This window comes from Ruditapes philippinarum, unplaced genomic scaffold, assembly GCF_026571515.1.
Source record: "Ruditapes philippinarum isolate M1 unplaced genomic scaffold, ASM2657151v2 ctg5678_1_1_1_1, whole genome shotgun sequence".
Classification (NCBI taxonomy): domain Eukaryota; kingdom Metazoa; phylum Mollusca; class Bivalvia; order Venerida; family Veneridae; genus Ruditapes; species Ruditapes philippinarum.
Genome location: NW_026863884.1, coordinates 20256 through 38625, shown reverse-complemented (window position 1 = coordinate 38625; position 18370 = coordinate 20256). Strand labels below are relative to the sequence as shown.

Genomic DNA, 18370 nt, shown 5'->3' with positions numbered 1-18370 from the left:
TTTAAAATGAGATAATAATACTTAAAAAAGTAAAACGTTCATGTACTGATGTCACCTCACTACAATAAATTTCTTTTATCTTTTTATATCATTTGTTTGAATGCGTCCAACTGACCACAAAGTTGAACTTTTGTGATGGCAATGCCTTTAGGGACCGTCCGTCATCCGTCGTTATTAGAAACAACATCCCTCCTAAACCACTGGCTGATTTTGATCAAACTTTACAGTTATGACCCTCTGGTTGTCCTGAATTTTTTTATATAAAATGGTCCCTGTCCGATGCAAAAGTATGCCACAAGAGTTAAAGGTAGACTTCATACATGCCACAAGCTAAAGACGTCCTTGGGTAAAAATTTACGAAAGCCCGGTAGTGCCATTACAACTTAATGAATTCCCGATTTCATCTTCGTGTATTCACAATTTCAACTTTATTCGGAATTTATACCATATTATATATATGCAAATATTGAATTCAACTTCGTGAATAAACGATTTCAACCTCGTGAAATCACGAATTCAGCTTCACGTATTCAACTTCGTAAATTCCAAATTAAACTTCATGAGTTGAAATCGCGAATTCGCAAAGTTGAAATCGTTGATTCACGAAGTTGAATTCAAAATTTGTATATATTTTACGGATAGTAATTTAGTTGTTGATGAGTATATATATTAAATAGTAAACGCGTGCTGGATAGCAATTTGGTTGTTGATGATCAAGGGGCGATTATTTTATGATAATTTGAACATAATTGACATGGCAAATGTGCCGAGCGCCAGCGACATGCCTCTAAATATGTAAACGGTTGTTTGGATATATAACTCCAGCCGATAGGTTGCAAACAACCGTTTACATTCGGCCATATAATATGTTAGGAATCCTTATAACGAATCTATAAAACAGCAAACTGTGATAAGAGAAAAACAAAGATTTCTTCAGAAATAGAAAAGAAGCCGAGTAAATCATAAATTATATGATAAAGTTTATTATAATACTGCACATTTGTAACGTCACTTTTAAATGGATAATCGTTTATATAGTTTTAGATATTTTTATGAAGAAATCTCACTTTTCTCTAAAGATAATGCTTGTTTTATTATAAATTCGTTTAAATATTTCGTGTATTTCGTTTTTTTTGCAATATAACCCTCGCCTCACAGATCGGGTTATATTTCCAAGCAACCGTTTATATAGGGCCATATAGCATGTCAAAAATATTTATAACTAATAATAGTGTACACGGCTGTTGTCAATTTATGAAGAAATCTTGTTTTTTTTTCCTGAATGAAAATGATGCATGACTAGCAGCTCGGTAATATTTCCGAACAACCGTTTTATATAGGGCCATAAAACATGTCAAAACATCTTTATACCTAATAATATAAGAGTTTTAGTGTTGATGGTCATACATATAACAAATATTACTCTGTTTTACATGTGTTTTTATTCTTATATAAATGTTGACATTCCCCTCTATATTATTTTCTTTCTCTTAATGACACCGTGCCTTTTAGTTTAACATTTGTTTCATTATTAAAGTGTAGAGATCTATACGCTAGCAACATTATGACGCTACAAATAAGATAAGATAATATTTTACTTACAGTAACGATTTTTGTTTACATTTAAATGGTTAAGTTACTAGCATCGGTAAACTTAAATTCAACAAATCAAGTACCATATAAATGTTTATTTTATGAAGTTATACTTGAACAATTATCTAAAATTATATAAAATAACATCATCACCAAATACCAGAACGGCAATATGTAAATTAAACTATAAATAAGTAAATCTATATTAAATTGTGTATTTGGTTTATTTGAGTTTGCAATACAAATATACTACTTCTCACGCATTCCACTTAATATCTACAGTACAATGGCCAGTTACCCGCTTATGAAACATTGTCTTTTGGCTTTGCAATGCACCACAATAGAATGTTAACAGTCATATTTTACCTTCACCTTAAACCGAAAATTAAGTTGTAAAAACTTGAAGTGTAAAGAATTTCAGTGATGTGATAGTTGTATATAATCAACTCGTTTATGGTCATCTAACCGTGCTAAAAAATCGCGATCTTATATAAGCGTTAAATTAGAACAAGCTTTTAAAAATACAGGTTTTTCACATACAATTGCTTGTTTTCGGACCTACAAGATGGCTTCTTTTCGGCGGATATTTTTGTTATTTTTTCTACTGAGTGCATGTAAGTATCGTTTGATTTTTATGTTCTTTTTAAAAACGGCATGCACATAATTTTAATAAAGTGCTTAATTTGGTTTTATACTATTGTATGCTATTGTTGTAATTACGTACCAACTTAAACTTTCAGCGTTTGGTCACACCTTGATAGAAAACGTGAAAAGAAAAAAGAACAAAAACTTTGCATTGACGTAACATTTAAAAACTGTATACATGAAATGTGGTAGCCACTCTTGAGCGAAAGATCGATAGAATTATAATCACTAATATAAACAGTTAATATGTAATACAAAAGTTAAAAGGTCTTTTTAGGTCACACCCGTTTTAGCCATAGAATTTCGACCGCATAATAGTACGTTTAAAACATACACAGCAAATTTGCACAATACAAGTACAAGTTTGTTTACTCACACTCACGTGAAATAGATCTTGTGGGGTTTTTATGCAATAATATACCATTTTGTGAGACTGGGTTGAGCTTTCAGAACATTTCCCTCAGACAAGTTAAATAAAACTTATAAAACATTAGTGAAAAGGAGTAGCAGTTATGTAAATTTTTAAATATTTTTTGCAACTCAAATATAGCTTAAATGTTCCTTAGACGTCGAGTAGTAATAGTTCAAGGGTCAATAAGTAGCAGCATATAGTTTAAAGAAATATATACATGAGGCACTGTACGGGGTAACAGTGCCTGTCCAGATATCTCTACAGTGAAATTTATATAAACAGGGCGAATTTGTTAGTCCAGATTACGATAAGGGCCCATATATAATATATTGTATTGATTTAAGAGTTTGAAATATGCCTCTTTATATCAAGATAAATCGCCTCTAACAATACACGTGTATCTCTATCAAGCGCAATCAGACCTTGACCTTTTTATTGAATCAACCATTACTCTAACTCTACCTGTAAAAAAAGAAACCAAACAAATACAAAATGGTTAAACAATATCGGAAAGGCAATATTAACCTACGAGATTCAAATATGCGCTATATGCTATTTAAAGGGGAGCTAACTGGTCATACACTGGCATTCCGAACTCTGACGGAAACAGCCGATAAGTTGAAATTGCAATGAAGTGCACCTGTCCTTGACTTTGCTTCTGTAAATTGTCATTAAAGTTTAAATAGGTTTTCCAATGATAAAGTACTTATTCCGCATTTCGTATAATATAATTATTTGAAATGAAGCTGAAATTCTTATTTATTACAGCTGAAATGGCACGAGGTGGAACGGTACCGAATTCTCCGTGCTCAAGTGCAAATCGTGCAGCAAATACGGCTTTATGTTTGAATGCCATCAATGATTTGCTGTTTGATACCAGTAAATTTTGGTTCGGGGACGAATATGTAAAGAATTGTCCGAATGGAATGGCCAGTGGTATGCAGTGTGCAAATCCGAAACCTTCGGGAACCAATCTCGCCAACCGTACGTTCACAAACACGTCGATAGTAGAGAATGTTGATCGATTCCTGGAGCTACATTTCGAGTCCGGAGGGAGTAAGTACAAATGAAAGAATATCACTATTCCGCTACGATTTCTACATAGAATTTCTAATCATGATTTTTTTTATATTTTCTTTTATTTATCATTTATTATTAGCTCTTATTATTTTTTTTTTGCATGAAGGCAGTCAAAAATGCTCCGATAGATTCCACGATTATATATACATGTATATACCTACACATATATACATTACTTGTACTGTTTGAAGGAAATAAATCATATAATAGTGTACATTACAAGAAAAAATGTCTTTTATAAAAGATATACCATTTTATTATATAATTATAAATGAAATATTGAGAAATATTGATGAAGTAAAACGCGTATTTTCATTTTCCGTATTTTCACTGTAAAAAGTTATTTTTCACTGCTGTGAAACATATCTTCCGTATTTTCATTGGAGTCTTGCCGGAATACTTTCTTTTTAATTCAGCCAATACAAAAAATTAAAGGGAAAGTCTTTCAAATTGTTATGTCAAAATGAGAAAAAAATGTATATAATAAACAGAAAATTCAAGTATTTTCTATATAAGTACAGATTTTATTTTTATCTTGTGGTAATGCTTATCATAAATCATTAAATTATCATTTTAACTCGAGGTTACCGCCACTCATGAAATGAGCCGCGTCACGACAAAACCAACGTAATGGGTTTGCGACCAGCATGGATCCAGACCAGTCTGATCAGGATCCATACTGTTGGCTTACAAACACAATAACAAGTAGAGAAACTGATAGCGAACAGCATGGATCCTGATCAGACTGCGCGGCTGCGCAGGCTGGACTGGATCCATGCTGGTCGCAAACCCACTATGTTGATTTTGTCATGACGCAGCTCATTTATAGAAAAGATTTTGTATATCCTTTATTAATTGTACTGATTAAATATCTGTATAATCGCTAGATGCGAAACATGATAATTATATTTAATACATGTAATTAAATAAAAAGAAACGGTGTTATTTATCCTATAAACCTAAGTTATTTATTTAAATAACAGACATAATATAATCCACACAGTCCTGCCCAAAAATATATTTATCTCATTTGAAGTTAAGACTACAACTGTATCTTTTACATTCGGTTATTTCCGTACATTTACGTGATCTAGTACAATTTCAGAATATAACGATTGAAATAAAATACAATTTCCGTGCAAATGCACCGACGCCTGGAACGCGAGACACACTACCAAATACTTTTGAGGGGATTTCTGTAACTAAATATGTTTAGTTTTATTTTAGAAAACTATACAGCATGTGGCAATCATTTCGTAACAAACGAGACCTGGTCACAAGACATTGACCCAACGTCTGACGTCATAGTGTACCCTTGGTACGTACGGCACTTTCCAGCGTCTGTTAATTGGGATTATGACAGTGGTGATTTATTTACACTGATGGTATATGACATCGGGTACTTTGTGTCACATGGTATCTACGTCAACATTGAGGGTGACGACATGACAACGGCAGAGGTACGTTAACGTTTCCTATTTTTAAACAACGGCTTAGGACTCCGGGTACCGCAGTTAAGGCAGAACACTACAAATATCTTGTTCTTTATCGTTTTAGAATTAAAGTCCCCGTGTCTAATTAATGTTGCTTTTTTCCATGTGAGACAATTAATTTTACTGGTTACCTATAGAAAAAAAACTGTTATGCATCTCGTAAAGGCATTTCCCAGCATGACATACATCTCTGAATTGCATCACGTCTTTAAAATGCCGTTTGTTTTCACAAATTATTTTTTTGAACAATGCAAAGAGCTTCGTGTAGTATTCTTTTGAATCGGTCTTCATAATGTTCACGTAACATTTGTGATTTATTATTGAAATACACTGTACATATTGTCGAAAAGACAATATTCATGACGTATTTTCGTATTTTGAAATATATATCTGCAAAATTTTCCATATTTAGGTTATCAAAGAATACCATGGACCTTTAGTATCAACACAACTTCACATCCCCTACATGTTTATGTTGTTTAAACAAAATGGTCGAGTATCAGTTACCGAGGAGTGGAAGACAAAGGTGAATTATGAAAACTGGGGACTTGTTTGGACGGTGGAAGAATTTTTAAGCTCTATTAATCTTAATAGTAAGTGTAAATATGATAGTGTATCTTAATGACACCCGAGGGTTTTATTATTTAGTACTGTTTAATTTTAAGTCGGTGCTAGGGGGCGTGTACTTTCCACTGCCGTACATGAACCGCCTTTATCAGAATTTTGTGTTTTCCCGTTTTGCGCGTTCTTTGCAGTTCCTTTTTTTGTCTATTTTTTATGTTCATGCTCCATACACATGTTTAAAATTATATTAATTTAAGAACTTTTGTCGTTCGGAAGACCTATATAACTGAAACTTGAGAAATTTGGTTGAAGTTTAAAACGCTTTAAGAACGTTTATATCTTATTGTGTGCATGTAAAACTTTTAGTTTTATAATCATACATGTATTTATGTGGAAGAAAAATGATGATCATCGAGAAAGTTTGGACGAGGGAGAAACAGTCTATAAAATGGGTCAAACCGTAAACGCAAAACTACATTTATAATTAGGCTACATTTTTTATTTTTTGAAACTCAGATATGGTTGCTGTGAACTGGATTGTCGCAACAGGAGACGCTTACGCTGCGCAAACTATGATGGACAATCGTGTCATTGTCATGTGCCCTGCTTACGTCACAAAGGGTAAGACAATTTTAATATATGACAGAAAATATCCTCCTTTTGGAATTAGTCAAGCCGCGATCATATGATGGTACTTATTATGAAACATTTATCATTTATAGCCTACAACATAATGTATCTATAATTAGAAACCATTAGTTAAATGCTTTATTAGCCGACGAATCAAAAACAACGTTACAGAAGATAATGAACATCCGGTGTATATAATGGATTCGGACAAAGTTCTTTCTGTCTCAGTGTATATTTTAATAGTCAGGTTCAAAGACTTGTTCATCATAAATTTTTTATTAACTTACGAGCTCATATGTTGCCTATGAAGTCATTTGACGACCTATTTCGAAGATAAAAGAATAGCTAGAACAGCGAATTTTTGTATGAAAGGGTGTAAAATAAAATGGTTCATACAAGTCTACTTGAAGATTTAAAGCACTTTTGAAAAGTTTATATTCGCACGTTAAAATATGTTTGAAGGGAATTAGTGACCTTGCTGAGCACAAACATTCAGTCTGGCTGTGAACTGGCCTCGATGTTACACAACTTTTTTTCTGAGTTCTGCCTCAAATCTCAGGATTTTCACTGGTCAGTTTGAATTCTTTGGAAGATTCTGACCAATCAAATACTGCGGATCTTCGTAAAAGCAATGTTTGATTTTCATAACCATGGTTCATAAACATTTTTTTTGTAATCAAGGTATTGTATCATAAACATTTTTTTGTTATTTATTACTGGCCAATCATCATTATAATAGTAAATCTTTTGTAATTATTCTTTTTAAGTTCACACCCCCCCCCCCCAAAAAAGAGCATAATACCATTTTTATATAAAGAAGAAAACAAAATCATAAAAAAAAAATATTTTATTTCCAGCGATTCACGAGAAACCCAGACCATTTATACCGCAGTATAGCATGTTGTCTGTAATGATGGACATAGAGTTTATGTCAGAAGGCGGGAATCTTACCGTCTGCTGCAAGGATTATACATACGCGTAAGTACGAAACAAAACGTGACATAAAATTTCAAACCAGGAGTTACGACGATTTATTCCAAAATTAAATCAGATGGGTTTTTAAACAATCTTTTATTGCAAAAGCGTCTTTTTGACAAGAGTGCACATGATCCTGGTCATATCGTTGCTTGCACACGGAAAGCGACGAAATGTGCGGTATTTCCACGAGTCTGTGTCGGACCAACCTATTTCAGTACAAGAGCGGCACAAGACTTTCAATGACGCCAGAAACGGCTATTTTGGTTCTTTGTAAGTAAATATAAGCCGAAACGTAATTTCAATGCATCAATTTTTATTATACAATTACAACTTCTCAAGATTTCAAAACGCAGTTAGAAGGACACCGAATTTGAAGTCCGACAGAGTTGCAATCTGCACATGCGCCTGGTTTAAGGTACATTTAGCGCAGTCATATTTATCATTTTTCCCAATGTTCATAATGCTAAAATTTTGCATTCACAGACCACGTGACTTTAAGTTGAACCCAATAGGTAACCCTATATTTAACACCTTTGATGTCCGAACCGGAACTCCGTATGCTCTTTCATTGATGAAGATGGGAATGTACCAGACTGCTACTGTATTTTCTGGTACGTAAATTATGGTTATTATTACACCTCACGTGATGTATACTATTTAACCTTGTATGGCGACAGATTGACAATGTATGTCCTCTATCAACCCTAGAGCTATGTGTTATTTAATACATTGTATATAGTATCATTGAGTTATATACGTATTTTTGAAACGATGATCTTATTTTTAAATTTCCATCTTACAAAGAATATATATGTACACTAGATTCCTAAGGAGATATGTACATTTCAATTTCTAAGGAGATATGTGTACTTTTGATTTCTAAGGAGATATGCACACTCTAATTTCTGAGGAGATATGCACACTTAAGATGTGTACACTTTTGATACTTAAGGAGGTATATAAAATTTTGAGGAGATAAGAATATACTTCTAATTTCTAAGGAGAAATGAATATATTTAGCAATATATTTTGAGTTCAAATAGATATAACCTTTTTATGATTTTTTAAGAAATGGCCATTTTATTATATATTAAAAAATGCGCTGGCTTTTAAATGTAATTCTACGCACTTTGTATTTTTCAGGAGACGTGTACACTTTGATAACAGTGGATCCGGATGTTCCTTATCCGAACTTCGGTACTGAAGAAAGACCCCTTCTACACGGCATGGTCACTAATATAATTAATGGCAATTTATCCACTGGTAAGAAATGGTATTAACTGGTAAGAAATTAGTGTGGTTTAGTTAATTATCAGTATGATATAATATAGTTAAATGATAGTATTATATAGTTAAAAATTAGTATAATATAGTTAAAAATAGTATTATATAGTTAAAAATTAGTATGATAGAGTTATACGAGTGTATATTTATAAGTAAGATAGAGTTAAATATTAGTATAGTTTAGTTAAATAATGGTATAATGTAGTTAAATTTCACTTTTTGCATAACATTAAAGGTGATGTTGGTTTGGCGTATCAAGGACCTGCTCCCCCGGACAACAAGCCTCACTACTATTATTTCCTCTTGTATAAACAACAGGCTGAGGTGAACGTCACAAAAATGATGAACTACGTCGGTGATAACTGTGGAACTAGGTAATCTCTTTAAGCTTTAAGTGTTCGGAATAGTTCGACACATTCGTAAATCATGAACTATTTTTTTTATAAAATTTATGAGTTAGTGTCCTGTTTGTAACTGCATTTAGCATTTTTAATCGTTAGTTTAACATATTTATTTAAGGTCGATTGTGAAACAAGTTCTTGCAAGTTATTTTAATCACTTTTGAGTCCGCATCCTGAAACCAACCAAAACTGATGTCATATAAAGAAACATGGTCGTGAACCAAGTAGAGCTCGAACCCATGGTTCCTGACCTGAAAGGCAGACACTAGGCCACCGCTCACCAATTTAACCATTATTAAGTACTTGTACAAACATATTACCATAATGAAACACAATTTCTTTTCTAAGCAGTATCGGAAAGATACATAAATAAATTTAAAAGAAAAACATAGAAAAATAAAAATGATTGGCCCAAGTAATTGAACCGACAGCCCTTATTTTCCATATTATTGACATTGATTATAGCAATCGCATCCGTCAAAATTCGGATAAGAATTTAATATTGATAATAGCCGAGTTGTTCGATTGTAATTCTGGCCTATTTAGATACTATTCAGACTAGAGGTAATGCACTTTTTTAAACAAAACTAACAGGTTTTAAGTATATGTCTTACTTTTTTCATTTACAGATATTTGTGTTATATTTTCATTTGCAGATGTTTGTATAACATAAACCTTGCAGTGGCGGAAAATGGTCTCACGCTCGTTGGTGCCACTTGGCTGCGCGCGACCACTGACGAGTATGTTATTTATAGAAATATTGAAAGAGACAATAACGAGGCTCAACAGTGTCAAGGTCGGGAAGGATATGAGAACCCATGCCCAGTTTCCAGTACGTGACTTAAACCTTCTTCTTTTGTAATTCATATTCAAATCCGCAAGCTTTCTAAGTTCACCGATCGTAGATTTTAAACTTACCTTCCATAGAAAAAAGACAATTCATGCAAATATATAAGGCACGCTTCGAAACTTTCCCAGTTCAACGATCATCATCTTTAACTTACCTTCCATAGAAAAAAAGATAATTTATTCAAATGCAAGAAAACTAAGTTAAAATCATGTTATCTCCTATAAAACTTTGGTATAGAGGTACAAATGCTGTGAACGTATAAAGTTAAATGTTTAAATGATTTCTGTCGATGAACAAATATCTAATTAACCTATTACCATATAAAATAGCCTCGTATCTGTATAGTTGAAAACAAGATTCCAACAGAGAAAGAGATGGAGAGGTTTTTTCTTCTTCAAAAGAACACACCCGGTTACGTCAACCAGAAACCAGCGCATTACTTGTTAGGTCAGCCACCACTATATTTTTTCCGTAATACACACACATATATATATATACCATATACAATTCTGTTATCTTTTAATTAATGAAAACCTTTTCAGAGGAGGCTTGTTCGCCTGACAACCGTGCACGTGACCTTAGCACGTGTCTGAAAGGAATAGAGCAAATCATGTACGATACAGACAACTTTTGGTTTGGTGACGATTACAGCAAAACCTGCCCGAGAGGGGAGGCTAGCGGGGACTTTTGTCATAACCCGAGCCCTCTTGGTACAAGCATAGCGACACGGGTGTTCACAAGTCTTGATGCATTGAATAGAATATCTCTAGATAGGTTCTTGAACTTGCATTTTGAGTCAACAGGAAGTAAGTTGGTTTATTTCCATATTTTTTATTTTTACGTATATAGAGCCTATTCTTTTCGCCCAATCTTTTTTCTTACACTTAGATCAAAATATAAGGTCTCTTTTGAATTTTTGTATACTGTACAGCACCGTTTATAACTGTTGGCTGTACATAAACGTATTATACTAGTATTGCAAATAACTGTTATTATGGTCATACAATTTGGCTTTATATAATACAGAAACTTTTCCATATTCTAGAGAAGAAATTATTTCAGGAATTTAAAGCATCCTTGTTTATAAGCTTTAAAACGTTACGATTTATCTATCAATAAAAAGAAGTTCAGTATTATAGGTCTACGCCGTAATTGTCCAATAGAAATAGAGGTTACAAACGAAAAGCAATACATAATGTTTTGTGAAAAATTCATATTTTAATTTGTAAATATTGATCTCAAATATTTTTGCCTATGAAAAGTTTCAGTAAAGATCAATCTATTTTTTAACTTTTTTAGAGGACTACACTGCTTGCGGCAATACATTCAAAACAACGGAAGTATGGAGAATGGACGTGAATCCCACCTCTGACGTCATCGTATATCCCTGGTACGTGAAGAATTTCCCGGTGACGGTTAGTTGGGACTACACTGCCGGGGACCAGTTTACGCTCATGGTGTATGATGTAGGATATCTCATTACACACGCTGTTTACACAAATATCCAAGGAAATGACATGACATCCGCAGACGTATGTTTACATTATAAATGTTTTTGGGGAAAAAAACTAAACAAAACAAAAACAAAACAGAACAGAGAAGCTTGCTTCTTTGTGTATGATATAACAAAATTTCTTTTGGTAAACTTGCAGCCAAAGATTGAATTGAATGTTATATCATATCTTATACATGTGTAACGACGTTGGTAGAACGTCATAATGAGCATGATAATATGCAAATACTTAAGTTGTTGAATTAACGGAAGGGAATAGTTCCCGTATATAAGGACACAAACCACTCTCGGTGGTGAGCTAGCTTTTCACCGACAGGGTTTGTGTGCCTTAAAAACGTTACACATGTCTAACTGCACGTTTGTAACGCCTGTTTTCATTGGACATTGAATTTAATGCGTTGACATGGCTGCTGAAAATGCATAAACCAATTTTAATCTTAATCAGAGAAAACAGATTTGACGCTTTATTAATTCGCTGTTTACGTTGTTTGTTGTTGTTGTTTTTTCGGGGGGGGGGGGCTGTTTGTTGTTGTTGTTGTTGTGTAAAATTCGCTTAGCGTCACCATTCTATTACTGGGGCATGTATTCCGTAAAAAATTGCATGGCTAGAAATTGTTTAAATGCTATCATTATACTAATTATTTCATATAAACATAAACAGATATGTAACCAGTTCTTGAAAAAACCTAGATATTTATGAATTACTTAGGGAAACAATCATATAAACACAAACAAAAACAAAAGTGCTATTGTAATCTAAAGAAATGAACCATTCAATTTAATAGTTTTATCTATGAATAATAGCTCTAATAATACAAATTATTCCCCCTTTTAACTATTTATAGGATATCAAGCCATACCATGGACCACTGGTTACCAATGATATGCATAACCCATATATATTCTTGCTCTTTAAACAAAACGGCCCAATCACGGTCTCTGAGGCGTGGAAGACAAAGGTTCGAGGTCAAGGTGAAAAGTGGACCATTGACGAATTTGCCACAGCGTATAACCTTCAAGGTGAGGTCGTTAATCCGTCACATTCTGAACCAGTTTAATAATTACCACGATTTGCATTAATTTGTTGCAAAAGGCGATTCTTTATGTTTTCCTTATTTTATATTTAGTGCCATTTTAATTATGAATTATACAATTCCTATTAATATAATAAATGTCCATTACATATATTCTTATACATGTAATATGTAGCAAATAATAACCTGCGACAAATTCTTATTGCGTTATTTAGGACCAGTTGCGGTGAACTGGATAGTTGCTACGGGCGATGAATGGGCAGCCGAGACCATGATGTCACGTCAGTTGTCAGCAAATTGTCCGGTGTTTGTTACGAGAGGTAACCTTAATTTATTTTCTTTTTGTTTTGATCTTTCTGGTCTGTCTATGCATAAATATATGCTAAAACTATACCAATAACCAAGTGAACACGATACAGTTGCCACGTGATAATACAATTATATCGTGACAATGATGAAATTATCAAGTGAGCACTATGCGGTTACCAAGTGAGTCCTATACAATAGCCACGTGAGAATACAATTATAACGTGAGCCTGATGAAATCATCAAGTGAGCACGATACAATAACAACGTCGTTATTATACAATTATAACGTGAGTATGATGAAATAATCAAGTGAGCAGGTACATAACAAAGTGAGGATGATATATTAACCGTATCACGATATAAATAATGATAAATAATCATGTAAAAATTAATCATAACCAGATTACATAAAGCACATAACTAGTTACATTTAACATTATCAGCCTTGTGAAAATCTGTTATTTTTTTGAAAATATTTTCAGCAATGCATGAAAAGCCACGGCCTTTTATTCCTCAAAATACATCATTGTCGGTATGGGTGGACTTAAAATTTATGACTGAAGATTACAAATATACAGTTTGTTGTAAAGAATACGAATATAGGTTTGTGACAAAATTATTTTCGTTGTGCTTTTTTCCTTGCAAGTCCATGCACTGTATGATTGTAATATATCTATATTTGGTTGTTAAAATATTGAAATAATTAGATTCAACGCATTGATTCATTGATAAATATGCTGCAATCGCGAATTCACAAAGTTAAAATCGTGAATTCTTGTAATTAGAATCATTAATTCAGGAATTCACTATTTTGAAATTGCAAATTCTGAATGTAGTAAACGTGAATTCATGAATTCAATATGCGGAAATCCCGAATTCATGAAGTTGTTGAAATCTCGAATTCTGAAATCGCTTATTTGTGAAGCTAAGTTCGTGAATTATATAAGTGGAAATCGTATATTCATGAATTCCATATGTTGAAAACTTATGGAGTTTGAAGCATATGTTTCTTGCGCCATTATTGGTGATCCCTAAGCAAAGCAAAGGGCATTATGGGGAGATCGATAGGCCCAAAGTACGGTGGTAAATGACACTAAGATCTACGTTGAACATAGCCTACATTATTTAATTTCTTTTTAACTTTACAGTGCCCGCGAGTTTAGTTTGAATCCCATTGGTAATCCAGTTTATCCCACCTGGGAGGTACGGACGGAGACCAAACATACTGTAACGTTCATGAAACAAGGCACTTATTCACAAGCTCAAAATTTTACAGGTAAAATTACAATGTTTCTAAAGGTGCATTAAGTCTCTGCCATGATTACCTTTTTTCTCTAAAGAAAAGCCAAACGTGTCTGTAATAACCTTGTTAGATTTAGAGAGCATGCTGGACACTATAGACATGTGAGAAAAGTGGAGTTGATTGCGAAACAATGATTAATCATAAAAGCAGCAAAACGGAAACAGAGTAGTGTTTTTGTCTTCCGTTACAAAATACAAAAGTACCAAAACTTAAAAAAAAGTTTAAATGCAAAATATGAAAGATCTGTTCGTCCAGTGAGTACTGTTTTCATAAATTGTAACAGTGCATCAACAATAAAAAGCTTCAACAAAAATAAACAGTTTTGGGGCTTCTGAGGCGGACCTTTACGTGTTTTATATTCAATTTCTTTCTTTCATCTCTAACCATTTTGAAACTAGGTAGATCCTCCTCTATATATGATATAAAATGTTAATTGATTATCTAACTGTAATAAGAATATAAGTTATGTACACATCATTCAATGTGACGTAAAATTGAAATCTTACAGTATTTGCTTTTAAAGCAAATTGACATTTTATTATACAGAGATGAATACAACATCTAGCTCAAAGAACTCGTGCATATTACCACATATAATAGATAAACAAAGTGAATGATGAGTATCGAGTTTTTGCCGTAAATATAGGTTTCATAGGATTGTTTTTGCAGACGACTTTTAAATGTTATGTCCGAATATTCGAATTCGTAAAAGAAAATTAGTGAATGATTAGCTGCTTTAATTCTAGAAAATGTTTCGTATAAAATGACCAATAATTAGCGTCTGAAGTCCTAGAAATATTTGTTTTCATGAACATGTATTGTAATGCTTTAAGGTGACTGGTACACCATGATCACGCTGGACCCTGACGTCCCTAGCAGCACCGCCGGAACAGAGGAACGCCCATTACTTCATGGTATTGTTACAAATATAATGGACGGGAACGTCTCAACAGGTAAATATGTTTCCTTTTGCTGTATTAGGTTTACTTTTCTGAGTGATATTAGTTTCGCATTTTTCTGTGTGATTATTTTCGTATTTTTTCTAGATGAGTTGTTTCGATTACTTCTAACTGCTTAGTTTCGTATATTTCTGATAGTTTTGTTTTTCTCTTTTATAAGTGTTCTGTATTCTTCAGGTCACGTGGGAAGGGCGTATTCTGGTCCTACACCGCCAGATAACAAACCGCATTACTATTATACTCTACTGTACAAACAAAAAGCATCTCTGAACGCGACAGAAATGTTGAATTATGCAGACAGTTCGTGTTCGGGTGGACTAGTTGGAAGGTTTGTGACATTTTTAATATTCTAATAGGGTTATGAAAGTAAAATGAAATGACAGTCTTTTTCATAATACATTGTAGCTTGTTCGGTTGGAAAAAGGAAACCTCAAGTGTTCAAATTGTTAAAAAAAACTCCAAAAACATGCTGTGATTTTTAAAAGCTATAAGGAGTCATGATATACATTGTGCATGCACATTTTGAACTTAACTATTATTTTGTTTAAATGTTTGGCAGGTCATTTCGTTTAAATATTTGGCATCTAATAAAATTTTAGGATTATTACTGCGAAAAAAATCTTTATAGATTCTATATAATATCAAAAGTAACCTTTTAAAACTGCTTAATATATCAAAATAACTAATACATTCCAGATGCTTATTTGACATTAACCGGTTAGTATCCGAAAACGACCTCACTTTGGTTGGAGCCACGTGGTTCCGGTCAACCACTGACGACTATGTCTACTATCGACAAATAGCGCGGAATCCGAGCCAGGAAACAACAATATGTAAAGGAGGGTACAGCAATTACATTGACCCGACATGCCCCGTTGCCAGTAGCAACATACTTATTCCATCTTTTGTTTCAATTTTTATTGTTGCTTTTATAGCAAATTTGTTTACATTTCCCCAGTGATTCATTTTTGCCAAATGTTCAGAAAAAATATTCTTAAGAAAAACGTACCTCTATAGTTTGTTTCAAAATCATATCAATACAAAAGTTGCTTAAAGAGGTTGATCTGTATATAATTAAGGGACATTAGCTTTTTTTCGGTGGCATTCTTTATCTAACTTTCTAAATCGTTCTATATATATACCTCTATATTTAATTCTAAATATGTTATTTTTCTAAATCTATATATCTTAAAATGTTATTTTCTAAACATGTTATTTTCTAGATATGTTATTTTCTAATTATGAGATGTGCTTACTTGTACAGCGGAAACTTCTTGCACTGTACATGTATACATAATAGAATCGTTGTAAAACCTACACATGTGACCAAAGGCTTCCAAATAATTCTTAAATCAATTATAATGTGTGTGCAATCAACCATTAAAATTAATGTTCAATTTTACTTTATGTGGAAGAGTACAGAGGTGTTTTGTTTACTCAGAATTATTATTTATAAACATAAACACGCGACTAAATTGTATCCAAACGGTTTTATAAATTTCTCAGTTCTATGTGCCATCCACAATGATAATACTTAATTTTTTATTTCCAAATTTCAGAATTCTGTTTTTATTCACCGTTTTTGTATCTATTACAAGTGTTTTATTATTGTTACTTAATCAAGAATATGTAAGAGATTTATATTGAATGTTATAATTGTCTGCAAAACGAAGAAACTACGCAATTTGTTTTAAAAAAATAACAAATCATCCTTATCGAATGCATTTTAACGGTAATTTGACAAAACATTTGTCCATGTGTTTTACTCTTATACTTTTTATAGCTTATTTTCTTTCTTGGCGTTGACAGCTGCGCAAATGTCATTTGCACGTGCAATATGATACCGGACAAATGTCACTTGCATGCTTGTTTGGACGAAACCTTGTTTATCTCGATTTGAACATGTAAGGATGATATTTTGCAAGCGTCTTTTATGTTTTCTTGGCTTGTTGAAAGCTTTGATTTTTGTTTGTACATGTTGGGGCAATATTTTGTGTTTTATCTTTTGCACGGCATATAAGTGTGTGTCACTTCTCGCAGATGTACTATATAAATCAAAATATTGGCATTTATTTTCAATTATAAGTATAAATTTCATAATTTTATGTTCGTCTTGGCAAAGATATAGCTGTATTTGTGTTTTGTTTATGTGTTTAATAAACTTTATTAATATTTCAAATTTTGTCCTTTAATTATTAGTTAACGCCGTGTGAATATTTCCCTTTTTCTATAAGCTTTAAAAGATATTCAGAATGTTCTATCCTTGTTGTTTACTTCAACACAAGTTTTGATCCCAAGTACTTCACCTGCGTCAACTAAACTTTTGGTAATATCTGAAATATCAAAGACAGGTAATCGAACGTTCTGTAACAGAAACATTTGATTAAATTTTTGAAAGAAAAAATAAGCACTTTATTTAAAGATCCTGTGACTCAATTTTTTTATGGTTTTATATCATAAATATAATGTTCAAATGAAGATTTATTAATATTGTTAGATCCAAAAAGCATAATTTGTAAATATTTGTTAAAAAAGGGAGGTAATTAAAATTATTTTCTATAAAGTCAAATTTTTCATTAAGAAATGAATACATTTTAATGATTACATATAATGTGGACAAATATTTAATATTTGCAGTACATATTTCACAGATTTTTTGTGTTTGAAAATTTTTTTACATACATACATACATACATACATACATACATACATACATACATACATACATACACACAACCTTTATTAAAAGATACAGGATTTTTAACATATTTTTACTGCAGTGATAGAAACGTTGTTTATGAAATGAGGAAAAAAATATTTTCCCATCAATACTGTTCATGTTATACGGCGACAGTTATGTTTTGAGACATGCACTAGTCCTCGGCTATTATCTTTAATATCCGATAATATCCGAAGACTGACGGAAAGAACCGATAAGTTGCGACATGCACTATTTCAGACAAAAGAAGTTACTCGATTAGAATCACGGACCTTAAGTACTGAATACGTTCTTTATCGTAAGAATTGAACTATTAACATTTAGGGCAAGGTATTCTTAACGTTTTCGTCCAGGAAAATTCTTAAAACTGAATGAAATTTTAATCAGCAAAAATTGCAATGATGTGTTCTACCTTAATTTGTCATTTTGTATGTAAAAACATTGGAAAAACATATTAATTAATTGACTGCTTTAATCTATATAGCATAATCTAGATTATTGTATTCGATAAAGTGAGCATTTTCTGCACAGAGAAGTGCACGATATGTCTATATGGTTGCGTGCTCGTGCGTGCGTGTGTAAACTTTACAAGGAAGAACTGAA

General features: G+C 32.6%; 1 protein-coding gene across 1 annotated transcript; it reads left to right on the top strand.

Annotated features, from left to right (window-relative positions):
• Positions 1 to 1988: 1988 nt before the first annotated feature.
• LOC132723646 (uncharacterized) lies at positions 1989 to 17208 on the top strand. Its single transcript, XM_060708407.1, has 19 exons — positions 1989 to 2207; positions 3419 to 3706; positions 4958 to 5190; positions 5636 to 5816; positions 6304 to 6408; positions 7275 to 7395; positions 7879 to 8006; positions 8539 to 8658; positions 8915 to 9053; positions 9737 to 9912; positions 10473 to 10736; positions 11230 to 11462; positions 12289 to 12463; positions 12693 to 12797; positions 13269 to 13389; positions 13935 to 14062; positions 14923 to 15042; positions 15226 to 15376; positions 15745 to 17208. Exons 1-19 carry the CDS (start codon positions 2159 to 2161, stop codon positions 16007 to 16009), a joined length of 3102 nt encoding a protein of 1033 aa, XP_060564390.1. The 5' UTR covers positions 1989 to 2158; the 3' UTR covers positions 16010 to 17208.
• The last annotated feature ends 1162 nt before the right edge of the window (positions 17209 to 18370 follow it).

Coding starts and splice junctions, on each gene's coding strand:
- LOC132723646 (XM_060708407.1), top strand. CDS start 2,159: ATGGCTTCTTTTCGGCGGATATTTTTGTTATTTTTTCTACTGAGTGCA. Junction 8,659..8,914: donor TAATGGCAATTTATCCACTG/GTAAGAAATGGT, acceptor ATAACATTAAAG/GTGATGTTGGTTTGGCGTAT. Junction 13,390..13,934: donor TGTAAAGAATACGAATATAG/GTTTGTGACAAA, acceptor TTAACTTTACAG/TGCCCGCGAGTTTAGTTTGA.